Source organism: Brienomyrus brachyistius, chromosome 7 (assembly GCF_023856365.1).
Source record: "Brienomyrus brachyistius isolate T26 chromosome 7, BBRACH_0.4, whole genome shotgun sequence".
Classification (NCBI taxonomy): Eukaryota; Metazoa; Chordata; class Actinopteri; order Osteoglossiformes; family Mormyridae; genus Brienomyrus; species Brienomyrus brachyistius.
The window spans coordinates 21,845,008-21,861,413 of record NC_064539.1 but is presented as its reverse complement, the minus strand read 5'-3'; the positions used below and the strand labels follow the sequence as shown (position 1 = coordinate 21,861,413).

At 47.2% G+C, this 16,406-nt stretch overlaps 1 protein-coding gene across 3 annotated transcripts; it reads left to right on the top strand.

Moving 5' to 3' along the window:
- The first annotated feature begins 9,964 nt into the window (after positions 1–9,964).
- Positions 9,965–15,669, top strand: amacr (alpha-methylacyl-CoA racemase). 3 transcript variants are annotated; one of them, XM_049021062.1, is made up of 8 exons: positions 9,972–10,057; positions 10,355–10,423; positions 10,528–10,776; positions 12,957–13,100; positions 13,555–13,715; positions 14,147–14,333; positions 14,825–15,275; positions 15,469–15,669. In XM_049021062.1, exons 3-7 carry the CDS (start codon positions 10,530–10,532, stop codon positions 15,232–15,234), a joined length of 1,149 nt encoding a protein of 382 aa, XP_048877019.1. In that variant the 5' UTR covers positions 9,972–10,057; positions 10,355–10,423; positions 10,528–10,529; the 3' UTR covers positions 15,235–15,275; positions 15,469–15,669. The 3 variants fall into 3 exon arrangements, with proteins under 3 accessions (XP_048877018.1, XP_048877019.1, XP_048877017.1); XM_049021060.1 differs by having other exon boundaries at positions 14,825–15,669; XM_049021061.1 differs by lacking the exon at positions 10,355–10,423 and having other exon boundaries at positions 9,965–10,057; positions 14,825–15,669.
- The last annotated feature ends 737 nt before the right edge of the window (positions 15,670–16,406 follow it).

Below are 16,406 nucleotides of genomic sequence, written 5' to 3'. Positions count from 1 at the left end.
CATCCCACATCTATGTATTCATATGACACTGTAGTGTACCAAAAGCCAATCCATTACTTACTATTTAACCGGAAGCTTTTGAAAGCTAGTTTAGATGAAGCTTTGACACTCGTCACGGTTTATGTAAGCAAACATCTGTTTAGCAAAACGTACCTGGGATCTATATTTTGCCGACCAGCCGTGAGGGGTTGCCAAGGGAACAGGGAAGATTCCTTCAGCTCATCTGAATGACTTTTGTTATGATGAATCTACTGCTTACATACAAATGATTCAGCTGATGGTGTTGGGGGGTCTATTCAAGGGGCCCCGTCTGAGGAAAAACCGAAATCGGTATGGGGAGGTTGTGACGTCACCCCAAGTCGGGTAGAAGCAGCCAATGAGATCTTCACATGGCTGGGCAGTTGGCGCAGAGTGAATAAAGGCTGGCAGAAGTTCTTGAGAAGATGTCCAGCTGGGCAAATGCTGGGATGACGAGACTCGCTTCCATGTTGCAGATGATCGTCAGGGGGGTTGGAGGCAGGAGATCCTGCGGGTCCCTGGGAGATGGGGGTGTAGGTGGGAACCATTGCAGCGAGCACCTCCCCCCTCTGGTTTTTGTAGGTCAGCTCACACCTGAGCAATGACTGGTTACCATGACGACTTCAGGAGGAGCTTGGAAACGTTATGAAGTAACTGCAGTTCATGATGTAAATCACTCTGTCCTTCCACAAAGCATTTACAAAGTAAGGAGTGAATAGTAGTAGTGAACACTGACACCGACTGGGCTGTGTCACAACTTCCTGAGCTGGGATCGCATTTGTGATGCATCTTCGGTCACATGCTGAACTGAAATCGCATGTGCATTGCAACCTTGGTCACATGCGAAGCTGGGATTGCATGTGCGATGCATCTTCGGTCACATGCTGAATCGGGATCGTGTGTGTTATGCATCCTCGGCCACGTGCTGAGCCAGGATAGCGTGTGCGATGGATCCTCAGTCACATGCTGAGGTACTCATTAATGCTTCTGGATAAATCAGCTCCTCCACTAGGGACACGTCACTTCCTCCTGGGTCTTCATCAAGATGAAGACATATAATAACATAGAATGCAGATGCTTTATCAGAATAGAGCTAATATCAAATTTATTGGATAATAGAGCTGGCAAAATGGAGCTGTGAGACACTGGGCTGGGGTTCAGTACTCAACCTGTTCATTTGTGTCTATTAACCATGAACCTCTTTGCACCTCCCTTTAGCAATCCTGAAATAGGCCCTCCTTTGTGAAGCTCTGTGTTCTGACAGTCAGAAGTGTAAACAATGCATTTCTGCAGGATACGTGGCCATTAATTCTCCATATGAAACAGAGCTGATAATCCAGCCGGTAGTAACCTAGGCTGCGATTGGCGTCTCCTATCAGCGCCATCCTGTAAAGGCTCTGGCTGTGAGCTGCCAGCTGAGAGGTCAGATCCTTCTGTACAGCTAGACAGAGTCTAGCTTCCAGTCTTACGATTGTATAATAAAACAAAGCATGTCATCACAATCGTTTGTAAAGGATGGATTTACCTGGCAACAGGCTTCTTTACGTCCTGGATCAGCTGGGTCACAAACTCAGTCAGGAATGTACCCAGAGTCGCCTCTGATAACCAGAAGCTCCAGTTGTCCAGTGAGGAGACCCTTCAAGCAACAGGAAGTTGGATGTGTCTGGCACAGACCAGGGCCGATACTGCAGGGACAGAGACTTGCCTCTCCCCTTTTTTTCCTGCATTTGTTAATGAAATATCTCTGTTTTTCGCAGTTTGGTTTTGATTTGCGTACATGAATGTGCGCTTAAATACCTTGTGTCGTTTTCAGAGGCGCTCAGAGCCAGTCATGAACTCATAATTGGTGTGTTTGTGAATGAAAGGCCTTTCTGGGTCCAGCTGGTGTGGGTGGGATGGTTGAGCACTGATGCCAGAAGAAATGGGGTTTAGGAAATAAAAGGCGGAGAAGTGAACCTTTGTGTCAGACACGCTCACTCAGACACTACATGGCAGCGGGAAATCGTGTTAGGGCTGTCATCTCTGCTCGCTCTGGCTTTTGGTATATGCTTGTAAACGGGCAGGGAGCCCGTCATGCAGTCTTAGTTATGGCAGGTAAGGTGGAGTAGAGCTGGTCAGCTAGTAGCCATGACTGTACAGTAATTGAAATGTTTTGGTGTAATGTGATCACACGGCGCAGGTTAATCCTAACGGATTGTCTTCCATCCATTTCAAAAACAACGAGGGAGTAGAAAGGTCCAGGACACCTACAGAGCAGACCTTACTCACTCTGTACACAGCAGAAACTCGCACACAGCCATGACATTCGCCCCCTTAACTGGCAGTTTGGCCATCGGTCTGAGCAAGGACCCTGACCCCCAGCTGCAGAGGTGCTGTGTGTTCGTTGACCCTGCTCTGTAACTCCCAAGCTATGGAGAACAAGATGGGACAGTAAAAGAGAGGAATTCCAATGTACATGTACTCATACGCAAAGGATAAAGGATGTATCATTGACTGAGAGGGAAAAGCTCTTTAAAAATGATATATTTGCTGATAGTCACCTTCGGGGCAGGAGGATAACTGTCAGGTTTAAAGGGGTGTAATTAAAGGGCGTCTGTGTGTCGGAGGTGCGGCTGCTATTAGAAATCTGAAAGGGATGATTTACATAATTATGCATCTTAAATTGGACACAGCTGGATTGGGAAATACTGACCGTCAGGAGGCTGTGCCTGAGGAGTCAGGGATTTACACACTACATACAATTTCAATGTCACCGCAACCTGATTCAGGGGTGTGTGTGACGGCTTCTCTCTGTGCAGGCCGGCAGAATTCTGAATGACAAGCTAACTTGTCGAGATGTCAGTGCGGGACGGCATTCCACCGAAAAAATCTAAATAAATCTGGCCTGTTTGTTTGTTTACTGACTTAGTCATTCGTTTGTTTGTTTACATACTTACTTACTTTCTTCTTTCTTATCCACCCATCCCACCAAAAAAACTCATTTCGAAATGTAAGTCTTGGCAGGTTTGATCTCCGCGGAACAAATCCCGTGGGGCCGAGTCTATTTCGTCAAGTGGGAGGGGCAATGTCGAGTAGGAGGGTTTTAGGGTATCGGACGATGATAGTTATAAACCCCTCCCACATTATCCCTCCTACTTGATCTCCTGGCTGCAGCGATATGCTTCTCCCCAGGGCTGCACACCAAAGCCTTCCTGCGTGTAACACATTGTGGGATGAATCCTTAACGAATCAGGCTTATGCCGTAAGAATTTGATTAGTGTCCAGTCTCGGTTCTGTGAACCAATTCTGTGAACCAAAAATAAGATTCAGGAAAACAGCAATTAAATGTAGTCAGAGCAGAAGAGACAGTGACTCTCATACCACAGTAAATCAATTGCCTGCCGCTTAAATGTGCTCTTGTAACATCCCCCTAATTTTTTTGGCCAGGTGTCGATCTGGAGTATATATAGGCCGAGGAAACCCTTCATATTCAATCAGAGTATTTGCCCTGATGCTTGCTGTGAGCAGATATGATCATCCAGGTCAGCACTCACAGTCATTGATGGAGAATTGGCACTTAACAGTCTGTGTCATGCGCTGCCCATCTGACCCTCATGTTTTCTCCGTAACGTAATCAGCCACGCCTGTTCCTTCTTTGACTCACCTCTCATTCCTGCCCTTATTTCTAGCTGTTGTTATTTTGAGTTTAATAAAACCCTTTTTGCTTCATGACCTCGTCTATCCCCACATCCTTTGTCCTTGAGGTCATTATAACACAACAAATGTCACCTTACTGTGAACATCATGTAAACAGAACTGTAATCACTGTCAGCGGGGTGGGGGTGCTAGATGGGGGGAGTACCCCCATCTGGCCTTTAAGAGGACACAGAGTTTTATTGTGATATGATTTACGCAAACAAGCAGTTGATAATGAAGTTTAAGGATGCGAGTGTAAGGCCAGCTGCTTATCCGCTTTGGGGGTGGGGGGGTGGGGGGGGCAAAGGGCCTTGCTTAATGGAGATATTACCATTCTGCTAAGGAAGGGATTCACACCCACAGCCTTCCACTCACAGGCACACAGGCATTGCCTTCTAAGCCACACTCCGCCCTCTAAGCTGGGTTTGTTAAAAGCGGTAACAGATCATGTGCATCAAGTCCTGTCCAGAAGATGGTCCTCATGAGATGGGTAGATGGTTCCCTGCGCTACCTTAGGCCTAAGGTCCTGCTCTACCATATTTCCTGATGAGTCTTTAAAAAATACAGACTTACCCCAGGATTTTGTGCTTGTGTCAGAATAATTTGGGCCTCCATCGTTAAGTGATGGGAGCCTGCAGCTCCCCCGAGTAGGCGGGCTGACAGGGTGCCTCTCCTGCATTCAGTGAACCTCACTGCCTTGATGGGACTCGGAATATTCTGACAGATCTGAGACGGGGGTAGAGAAATCCTCCAGTACCAAGCGTGTGGCAGCCGCTGGAAGAGAAGTGAATTTCATGCTGGTTGTGTGTATCTGCCCCAGTGCTACCAACGGTCCATGACCCAGATCCCACCCGCTTACCGTCACACACCATTAGGACCCTCAACACCCTGAGTGTGGTGTTTGTCTCTTTCTTCACAATTAACATAGATCAGATACCCAGTGATTTTGAAAGAGGGGCATTTAGTAGCCGGTAAGCTATACCTGGGGGCTGTGCTGTACTCAGGATTCTCAATGTACTGCTCTTAGTGAGATACTCTGTAGTCTGGTGTTTCGAGATGATGTGAATCTGGAGCTCTATCTTCAGCATGGGGTTTAAAACCAATATTGAAGTGTGGCGTCACCCTGCATTAATGTACTGGGAGCACAACAGGCCGCGAAAAATCATGACAGACTATGAGAGAAACCACAAAAAACACAAGTGAGAAAACAACAAGACACACCGGTCCTCAACCACAACAGACCGAGATAAATGTTACTAAAACTTGAGAGACCTCAGGAAAAAAGTGGCAAATTGTGACAAACCACAATGACAGCAACAAGGCAGTACGGACCACGGTGACTTCCAGAGAAGGTAAGGCAGAGACAGTCAGTGAGGGCCCAGCTGTGACAAAATCAGCCCAGTCAGCCACCCCTCTGGTATCAACAATGGGGCTGAGTATGACAACATAAGATCTGCAGAGGTAGAGAGTTCAGGTCCAGAAAGTAAAGATACAGACCAAGATTTTGTTTCACCCAGACAGTTTTGCATAAAGAGTCACAATCACAGAGTACTTAGCTGGTTGGTCGAAACGAAATCTTGATCTGGATTTTCACTTTCATGATCTCAGCTTTTTGTGGCTGCTGGCTCACAGAGAGATTCATTTTAATTTGATAACAATGTTCAGATCTGTAGATTTAATTAGACAGGTTTCACGCTGATAGACACCAACAGGGTGAACACCACATCAGGTTATAAAATTAAACCAATGAGTTTAATAATATACCAGTAAGTTTAATACTGTAAAAAAATAAGCAATCCTCAGCCTGCTCCTGTTAATGAAATCCCATCTCCTTATTCGAATTCTGGTTTCCCTGTGGTTCTCTGGTGGAGGTAACATCAGCTATTCCGTATTATTTATAATTCATCTTATGGACTTATTGAGCTCCTTTGGGCCAGATGAAGGTGCTCGAACCCTTGGGCCACCTTTTTAGATTTCTCATGAAGCGGCAATCTGAGGCCTGGCCGACCCCCTTGGCACTGAGGTATCTGCAGACGAGGCTGAAAGTCAATGTTTCAAATACCTTCATTAAAGCCTGAAATGAGATCATAAAGAATCTACACACTTTGCGTACGAAAGTCTGTTCCCAGTTTGCTGTACTTTTCCCACAAATTACCGAACCCTTTGTAGACCCTGAGCAAGGTCTCAGTGTTCACCATAGAGCGTCCTGTCATCAAGAGGACGTCCTTCCTTAAAAATCGAAATGGGTCTTCAAACGATCGGTGATGTGTGTCACAAAGTGGCCTGAATGGAAGAAGATACCGAAAGGAAGAAACGTATAAACGGTGGGGCTAACAAACCATGTGTGAGACGCCCTTCGATCTCCCTCTGAAAAGCACGAAATAACGGAACATTCTGGCCATGTCTGATAGAAGAGGCTGAGGGAGAGGGCAGCTTAGAGCACTGTAAGACTTCCAAAAGTCCAGAAAGTTTTGTCTACCCCTGTCATGTTAAAGGAGAGTTTTGGAGAATTTTTCAGCATACGCTGCTGATGTTATACATGCAGTGAAGATTGCGACCTGTTCGGCAAATGCCTGCATGAAGGCGTAACGTGCTCCTCCCTGGGGACAGCTTCTCTGATCACTGCCACGCCATTTACATGGCTACACTGTGTCACACGCCTGCCATTTGAGAGGATGCTTTCAGTCCACGTCTCAGATGTGTGTGACTGAAGTCTGAGCTGTGAGTGACGACCTAACTTAGCTGCTCCAGGTTTATCCTGAAAAAAGTGCTGATGGATTCAAGTAAATCATCCCCGGTGACACAGATGGTGAAATCGCAAAGTCGGGAAGCTCTTTTCATTAGCTTGGCTCAGCATCCAGGGACAACGTCGCCTCCCTTATATTAGAATGTAAAAGAAAGTGTGGAAGTTCCGAATGCCTTCGACCCCCACAGTGAACAGCCATCCACAGCAGGACCGCACCCCCAGAACCCAAATGAAGCCTCTCAGTTTGCGTAGCAGGTGTACAATAGCACAAATAATTATGCATTACCCTGATCCTCCGTCTCCAGTGGGGAAACCCTATGGGAATGTGGGAGAAAGTGGGTCGGCATGGAAATCCATCGAGGACTGTAATTCTGGTCCAGTCCCACACCTGGCTCACTCTCACAAACTCATTACCGTAACACATCATTTTTTTTTTTTTTTATTAGTTTGAACACAGTGTCCAATTATACGACTTCATTGTCTAAACTGTTAGTTTTGCCTCTGGGGTAGCTAATCAATTTTATTATATTACCATTTATTTCTAAAATAAAAGTATTAATACAATCCAGGTCAAGATTAATTGGAAATGATAAAAAAAATTAGAAAACTGACAAAAAAAATGAGTAAAACACAGACATCTTATTGTATAGGTTGACTGTTTCTTGCAGGGGTGCTGCTAGTGATTTTGAACCCCATGACAGAATATTGGAATCATCCTAATGTTCTCCCCTCTTTCCTGTGACCCTGGTTTCTTGTGTGTTACATGCAATAAAGTCGAAAAAGACTTCAAAACATTTTATGTGATTTAGTGTTGTGTGACATTAAAATTGTTTCAGTGTTTAGATATTTGGCTACCAATTTGGGGAACATGATTTAAAAAAATCATTAAATCAGAACACCAAATGACAATTTAATATACCTAACAAGTTAGATTATGTTAATTGCTCTAAACACATAAAACAAATATTAATTCAGTGTAACATTTTTTCATTTGTGAGATAGACTTATCTGTCTGTTCTGCATCTTTATACTCAACTGGTAAGTTGAAACAAAATCTTGGTCTGAACCTAAACTTTACACCTTTGTCTGTGGTCAGCAATTAATTCTTACCACAAACTGTGTTTAAGACTCTCGCTATAATATTACACATTTGTAGAGGTACATTTAGGGCACTTAGTCTCTGATCCAAGTAATACAGAGCAGCGTTAAGAAGATGTTCTTCATTCTGATCACGTCGATTAAAACCTTAAAAGTGAGAGACGATGCCCTGTGTCGTCGTATGGTTTCCACCAAGTTCTCCAGGTTCCCTATGCAGTCCAAAAACATGCTAAGGTGAACTGCAGCAGCCAAATTGGCCATTGGTGTGTGTGTGTGTGTGTGTGTGTGTGTGTGTGTGCGCCTTGCCCATGTCTTGGGTTATTCTCTGCCTTGCGCTCACCCAAAGGAAAATGATGATTTTATATCTTTATATGTAGATCCTAGATGTGACACAGCCCTGAGAAAAGACAAAATAGACAGAGCTGAGACGTGAATTATATCACCGAGACGAATTTCTGATATCCTGCAAGCTCATTTATAAGCCAGTGAAGTTTCCTTTTATTACTGTTATCTCAAGAATAGATTATTTCGGACAAATAAAGATCAGTGCAGTGAGAGAGAGAAAAAGAGCATTTTAAGATCTTGAATTGGGATCAGGCTGAAATGAGAGGAAGCCCATTTCTCTGCTGCTGATATTAAGAAGTATGAAAAATTGCTCAAAATCTCGTATTGATGTTAAACTGAGCTCTATTTTCAGGAAAAATAGGCTGGACAAAGAAGGGATCTTATTCTGAATTTTCTTTTCCTGTGGGTACAGCCAATAGAGAGGTTTGATATTGGGGGGGGGCACAAGTTACTAATTAAAATATAAAGGTCTGTTAATTGAAGGGATCAATGACGCCAAATTTAGTTTTGGGGGGAACACGTCCCCCTCCCCCCCCCGAGTGCTTACATCCTTGCCCATAGCTTCCAGGATCGGCTCTAGACCCCCGCGACCCAGCATAGGACAAGAGGGTATGGGCAATGAATGAATGAATGAATGAAAGGTAACGATAGACCTTTTGCGTGTTATAGCTAAGCTACTAACTCTGTCACAAAAAATGGTTTATTTTTGATAGACACAGAACTAAAGCAGCTTCCTTTCCTCAGAATCTTTCAGCTTTATCAAATATTAGCAAACTATAGCGCAAAATCTGATTCAAGAAATATATTACCCACTCTCTGAATTCATATCTAGGACAGGGAAGCAGTCCCGTCAATGGACACCACACCGACGCAGTGCCATGTGCCATCATGCAAAATGCTACAGTCGCAGCATGCAGCAAAGCCCATGGGGCTGCAGTCCATTTCGCACTGTCTGTCTGCGCAGCTGCTGCGTAGGTGAGCATTCGCTGCGTCACCATATGCCGATCTCCCTCCATTAGGCACCGTGCAGACTGCAGCTTCTGACACCCCCACAATGAACAGTAGGTCCGAGTTTAGCTAATAGCTGTAAGCTATTAAATCATCGGAATCAAGATGTTTTACATGAGATGAAGTCCTGTGCATACAGAGTGCGTGTTTTAAGGCGCCTTTGTAAATTTGCAATTTGTAAACGATAAACACTCAGCTGTTGGGTGTCAGACGGCTACCTGGAATGGATCCACAAAGCTTTCACCTTCTCCCCTAACATTCTGGGTTTTGTTGTGGTCACTCCTCTGTATGGGTTTGACGAATACAAAGCGACGCAGAATAGCTTTCCAGAGAAGCCAGCTAGCAGAAAAATTGCCTAATTTCCATCTGACTGGCACATTCAGAAAGTGTCAGAAATGGACGAGATGGAAATCGCAATCTTTTATTATAGCCAGAAAGGCCATTCCCAGTTCTCCTCTGTTGATTGCGTGTTTTCTCATTTTTGAATAGACAGACTGACCAGAGCACAAAGGGCATGATTAACTTCCAGTCTTTTGTTCTGGAACTTTCTGATTTAATCTTTCTAAACTCAAACACCCTCACAGTGCTGCATTGTAGCTGTGCTTTCTTGGGTATAATTCCTGACTGTGTGAATTCGTCCTGGCCAATGGCTGGTGACTGTCACCCTCTGGACCACATCCCTCCACTGCCCCCAGCACAACACTGAGCTGTTTCTGAACACCTTTCAGATGTCAAACAGACCGCCATCTCTGCTGAGTTATTACCACATCAACAGAAAATTAACCGTCTGTTATAATACATAAGTACCACTATTGCAAATTAATAATTCTGCTTCCTTTATATGCACAATTTTCATACGAAACTGTTACACTTTTTAATCTCCACGATCGTGATGGAAATGTGTCCCACCACCACTGTTAGATTATAACTGCAATTTATTTTTCTCTGTAATATGTTTAGAAGAGTCAATACTGTACAATCGGCTAACAATTCCACAGTGTATGAACTACTTCAGGTAAGACGTAACGTCTTAGCCCCTTGAAACCACAATACCCACAATGCACTATGTCGGCAATGTCATCAGCATGCGTAGAACAAAACTCTCAGGCGGCGTGAGTCGATGTAAAGTGACAGCGGGGACAAACGCTGGATATAAACAGTAGAAAGGTATGGGCTTACGTGTTTTAAATTCACTGAAATTGTGCGTAGGCGAAGGCGTGCATAATTATAGATAAATACCAGAGTCGCGATGCTTCAGGCAGTAGTTAATTTGAGGCAGTTCTGCAAAGTTTGAACTTTGACCAGGCTGGAAACTTCGCGGTGGTCGCGACCTGTAGAGGTCTAGTCGTCCTTCATTGTCATTGTTTTCATCAATGTCAGTGACACGTTATACATTTCCCCAGATTTCCATAGCGTCTTGCTAATCTCTTACTAACTAATGACCACCGTCTTGCACAACAATAGTACGAGGCTGTCCGTGGCACCGTGACACCGTCTTGTAACTACAGGAGTCAAATTGTCTCTTCAGCAGAGGTGTGTCTCTCAATATATAGAGGTCTCTGTTTAAAATTCTTCACAATCCCTTGGTTGTATACTGTTCATCTGTTCCTCTAACCCTACGCTAACTGTACTTTCAGGCATGGCGCTGGTGGGGATTCGTGTCATCGAGCTGGCTGGGTTGGCCCCGGCACCCTTCTGTGGCATGGTGCTGTCTGACTTTGGGGCCAGGGTGATCCGTGTGGACCGGACCAAGGTCGCCATGGCAATGGACTCACAGGCTCGTGGCAAGCAGTCGGTGGCGATCAATTTGAAAAACCCGCAGGGGGTGGCTGTGCTCCGGCGTCTCTGTGTCCAGTCCGACGTGGTCATCGAGCCATTTCGCAAAGGTCTGGACTTACCCTCCACCTCCCCCGGCATACATTGGCAGTGCCTTTATGTGTCTGTGTCTGTCTGGGGGCTTATTAATGCGTCAGCCAGTCTATATTCAATTTAATTATAATAAATTCTACAGCAGAGTTGGACATTTCCAGTCCAGAAAGTAAAAATCCAGACCAAGATTTTGTTTCATTTACATTTACAGTATTTGGCAGACGCCCTTAGCCAGGGCGACTTACATAAGTGCTTTGAGACTCTGCGATGAATTTTTCCGATACTAGCTCAATAAGGCTATGAATACCATCTATCTGAATACTCTGTTGAGAAAGTGCATGTGCATTTTTTTGTATTTTTTTTATACACACACACACAAGGAAAAGAGCTGAGTAAGAATACAGAAATACTACTTCAGGTATTTCTGAAAAAGGAATGTTTTCAGTTGTCGCTTGAAGACAGTCAAAGATTCAGCTGTTCGGACATCAAGGGGGAGTTCATTCCACCAACGAGGTGCCAGGACAGAGAAGAACCGAGATGTGTGTCGTCCTTGTGCCTTGAGGGGTGGTGGGACCAGTCGAGCAGTGCTGGAGGATCGGAGAGATCGGGGTGCAGTACGGGGTGTGATGAGGTCTTTTAGATAGGATGGTGCCAGACCATTTTTGGCTTTGTATGCGAGCATCAGTGTTTTGAATCTGATGCGGGCAGCTACAGGAAGCCAGTGGAGAGATCGCAGCAAAGGAGTGGTGTGGGAGAACTTGGGAAGGTTGAAAACAAGCCGAGCAGCTGCATTCTGAGTCAACCAACCATATTGGACAACCAATATTTCAACCAACCAGTTGAATATTAAGAGTCACAGTCACAGAGTACTCAACTGGTTGGTTAAAACAAAATCTTGGCCTGGATTATTAATTTCTGGACCTGAAACATCCAGCACCTCTGTTCACATGCACAGTTTGTTTCTCAGATAAAATCAAGTTAAAGCTTGTTAAAGCTGCATCTGAATCTCTCAGGACCACCAGACAGACCAGTTCAGATACTTTGAAAACCAATTTATACCAGTTAAGCTCTGCTGGTTACTCTTAAAAAAAAGCTTAACACATTTGTTTTTGTCCAAGGTAATGGAAAGTGTCAAAAATGAAATAATACTCTTTTGCATGAGGCATTTTGTTGACTCTTCAAATGTGTCCTGTCCTTTGTCTCCAGTTTACTAATATGTGTGACTTTATGGGTTTTCATCTGAGGTGCCATTTAACTGCTCTGGAAGAATTTGTCACCGATCGGTTGAGCCTGGAAGCTCACAGTTTACTAGACGAACGGTGAAATGGAAATCTGTATCGGAAAGGAGGAAGAGAGAAGCTGCTCTCTGTATGTTTGTGTGGCCTGGGGGGGTGGGGGGGGCATGACTGAGCCCATTCCTGTGTCCTAGAGGCACCATATTTTTTCCAGAATAAATGGCACCTTTCTTCCAGACATATGCAGACATCACGCTTTAAGAACACCGATGATTTACGCTCCAGAAGACTTCAGTGATGCCTCATGAGACTGAAAGGGCCAGTGTTACACTGGATGTAATGAGGCAGCTACTTGCTTCCTTTGAGTCTTTCCGCTGCTATTTTAAAACCCGCAACACGGCTGATAGACACATTTTCCAAAAATCTGAAAGATTGTCTCCTTTCAGAAATGCCCAGTGTGTGTTCTGACGATTAAGCGCTGTAAGAAGCTCTTACCACTTCAGATCACACCTCCCTTCCATCAGGTGGAGATCAGGTGGGGACTGTCTTTGGCCTTTTCACGCCTCTTCACTTTAGTCCAGCTTGATGACCCTTTTTTGGGTTGTTAGTGGAGGCGTATGTTCCATATACCCAGGAGCAGGTAGGAACCCCATGTTTCCGTCTGGCACCAGACTGGGATGTGTGGCTGGTGCCCAGTGCTGCAGGAGTGAGGATAATATTCAGCTTACGAACTTCCCCAAGACCCCTGACTGCAGATTTTTTGCTTATCCTTGGATGTGTGGGGGGGGCTCCTCCATTAATCAGTCCCACCTCTCAAGGTGTTGATTTTGACTAGTAAGCTGTTAAGCCAATTAAGAGAGACACCCTGTGATTATCTCTTTAGACGGGCCTCTTTTAGAGGCTGCTTGGGAGGGGGTGAAGTCCGGTGAGTGAATCTGAGGTTCGATATGTGTCTCCCCCAGGGGTGATGGAGAAGCTGGGTCTGGGCCCTCAGGATCTGCTGCTGGAGAATCCCCGCCTGATCTACGCCCGCCTGACAGGCTTTGGGCAGAACGGACCCTGTGCCGCATCCGCTGGCCACGACATCAACTTCCTGGCCATGTCGGGTAACTGTCAGCAGGGTCTGGCTACTGTGGAATTGGGCGTTAGTGAAGCTGGGGGGGGGGGTCGCACGATCCGGCCCAGTGGTGTCGCGCCCCTCTGTCTGCATTGTCTGTCACTACCAGCTGAAGAAGAATTGGAGTGTTTACAGAAATTTCTAATAGCTGGGCTCTGCTTTGCAGCCAAGAGTCTTTGACGTTTGAGCCGACGGCTAAAAACAGCTCCCCCCGCAGTCGAGGAGGCTTGTCAGCTAGGACACTACAATAAATGGCTGCCGCCAGTTCTGGGATTTTTAATAGACTATCTTTTTATTCAATAGGTGTGATTAATAATATATTCATATGACAACTTGGTTTCCCATAATAACAGTTAGGGTTAGGTAGAGTAACCTGCCAGACAGTGCAGGGTGGGGGGCGGCTGATGATTTAATACTATGCCTCCCCGCCCCCCTCCTGCCAGGCCTGCTCTCCATGCTGGGCCGCAGCTCTGACAAGCCCTACGCGCCGCTCAACCTGGTGGCGGACTTCGCTGGGGGTGGCCTGATGTGTGCCCTGGGCATCGTGGTGGCGCTGCTGGAGCGGAGCCGCTCAGGGAAGGGTCAGGTCATCGACGCCAGCATGGTGAGCTTCGGCTTTCTTTGGTCCCGCCTCCGCGCTCACGGCGCCCCCTGCGTGCAAAGTGGCTTCGGTCCAGATGTAGCCCCACTGCTTGGCACCCCTGCTCATGGACCAGTGCATCACTCTTGTTGATTGCCCCTAAAGGCTCTCTGGGCGGCAAGGAGGCTGATTTGGTTTCTCGGGGCCCACCCTGCGTTTATGGTTCATCGTCATCCTGTCACATGGGCCCCGCTGTCAGCATGCCTCAGGCTGAATCGCCGGCGGGCCCGCCTGTTATACCCTTGATTCGGCGTGTAGCCTGAACAGCACTGTTATGATATTTGATCGTGTTATGGTGTTATCGCAGCATATCTGGAGAAGCTGACAGGAGGATCTGCTCGCCCTGCTCCGCCCACAAGGGGCTGGTCATGTGACCGTCGGCTGTTGTCCCGCAGGTGGAAGGCGCCGCCTACCTGGGCTCTTTCATGTGGAAGTCGCGGAGCCTGGGCCTGTGGAACCGGCCTCGTGGGCAGAACCTTCTGGACAGCGGGGCGCCATTCTACGACACGTACCGCACGGCCGATGGCGAGCATGTGGCCGTGGGGGCCCTGGAACCGCAGTTCTACAGCCAGCTGCTGCAAGGTGCTGGGGCACAGCCTGCTCATCTGGGGGGGTCAGGGTCAGCCGCTGGCTCAGCCGGGCCCAGATGGGCTTGCTCTGGCCAGCTTGCCACCATAATCCCTCTGCCTGTTTGTTTGTCTGTTTGTTTTTCTTCATCTCTCTCTCTCTCTCTCCCTCTCTCCCGTCTTCGGTCCCACATGCGTGCACACAAAGGCACCACTTGATTTTCTAGAGATCACCATCACATCACATCCTGCCCTCCCCCCCCCCACTCAGATGCCAGTCGGCTCGTAATGAGTCTCTCTCTCTCTCTCTCTCTCTCTCTCTCTCTCTCTCTCTCACACACACACACACCCCTCTCAGGTCTACACTGTCCTGTCATTGTCGTAGACACACTGCTGTTCTTGTCTTGTGTTTCACTTTCCTCATGCTTATGACGCAGGATGTTGTTTTGCGTGATGTCAGCAGATCACCCCCTGACCCCCTCCCCCTCCCTCTTTCTCCCCCTCCAGGGCTGGGATTGGATCCCAGCACGCTACCACCCCAGATGAGTGTCTCTGATTGGCCAGAGTTGAGGCAAGTCTTCACGGAGAGGTTCGCTACCAAGACGCGGGAGGAGTGGGTGCGAGTGTTTGAGGGCACAGACGCCTGCGTGACCCCCGTGCTCTCGCTGGACGAGGTGGACCGCCACCCCCACAACCGGGAGAGAGGTTCCTTCCTGCGGGACAGCCAGGGCGAGGAAAGCCCGCGGCCTGCCCCGGTCCTGAGCCGCACCCCTGCCACACCCTCCTCAGGCCGCGACCCCTTCGTCGGCGAACACACTCGCGAGGTCCTACAGGAGTTCGGCTATAGGCCAGAGGAGGTGGAGGGGCTACTGGCTGCAGGGGTGGTGGAGTGTGGCAAAGCCAGGTCTCGATTGTAGGCTGGGGGTGTGGCCTGTGGAGGTGGCTGGAGCCTGTGGAGGTGGGCGGGCTTAAACATTTTCAAATGTTTCACTTAAACTTTCAACCCAACAGGACCCCCATGTATAAGTGTGGGAGACCCTGTTGAGGGTTTTAAGGGGGTCGAGGATGCTCGTCCCGAACTGAGGACTATTCCGTGCCATTATGTTCTTCTTTTCCATGGACTGGCCCATCCCTCTGCCCCGTGGTCCCAGGCTGCCTGTTTCCGTTGCTCCCAGAAAGACTGAGCGGGTGATCAGCTCGCAGACAGACTGCACGATTCGGCAGAGAGGCGACACACCCACTTGATCCTATGATGTGTGACACATGTGACCTCAGGGGTGATGTGGAGGAGAGGGGAGTCTCGGCACAGGAGACGTGTCTTTTTATCAGAATAAAGTCCCTTTAGATTGAAACACTTTGGTTCACTTTCTTTCAGTCTCTTCACCGAGCAATTTACACGCAGCATGGACGGTGGGAGGGCAGATTCCGTGAATTCTGTCCTTTGTCAGCTGACCAACAGAGCTCCCTCTCCCTTGTTAACCCTGGTGACATTATCTCTATTATCTCTGTATGTGACTCCCTGTGTCATGTGGCTTTTGAAAGGGAGGGGGAAACAAGGAGGGTCTCATTTGTAGGGAGTGACTCTTACACACTAAGGCAGCTTTCACGCCGTTCGGGGTGAACTGTGAACACCATTTCTGTCTCTGGGGAGCTGAGTGGCGACTCGCAGCCTCGCGTCACGCTGCCATGAGCAACACATTCCACTCAGATGTTCCATTCTGAAGCTGCACTAAAAGTTCAACCAAATTCACCTTTGACCCATCTGCTGGGCAGCCAGGAGGAAACAGCTGCCTGTGATGTGAGCCAAGGCCGTTCTGGGAGTTTTCCTTACGCAAAAATGTTCTAAAGGTTGAAAGAAAAATGATTGGTTCAGAGGTATAACCAATCAGTTTGAAGAGGAGGTGGGACCAACCAATGAGATATCTTGATTATGCTTCCTCTAGTTGTGTGTACCCACGTCCTCTACAACCCGATTGGCTGTCGTTCTGAATCAGTAATTTTTCCTTCTGCCCTCAGGACTTTTTTGAGTAAGTGAAAGTCCTATGAGCAGCGAAAGCAGCACAAAAACCCAGCAACAGACGGCGGAGAA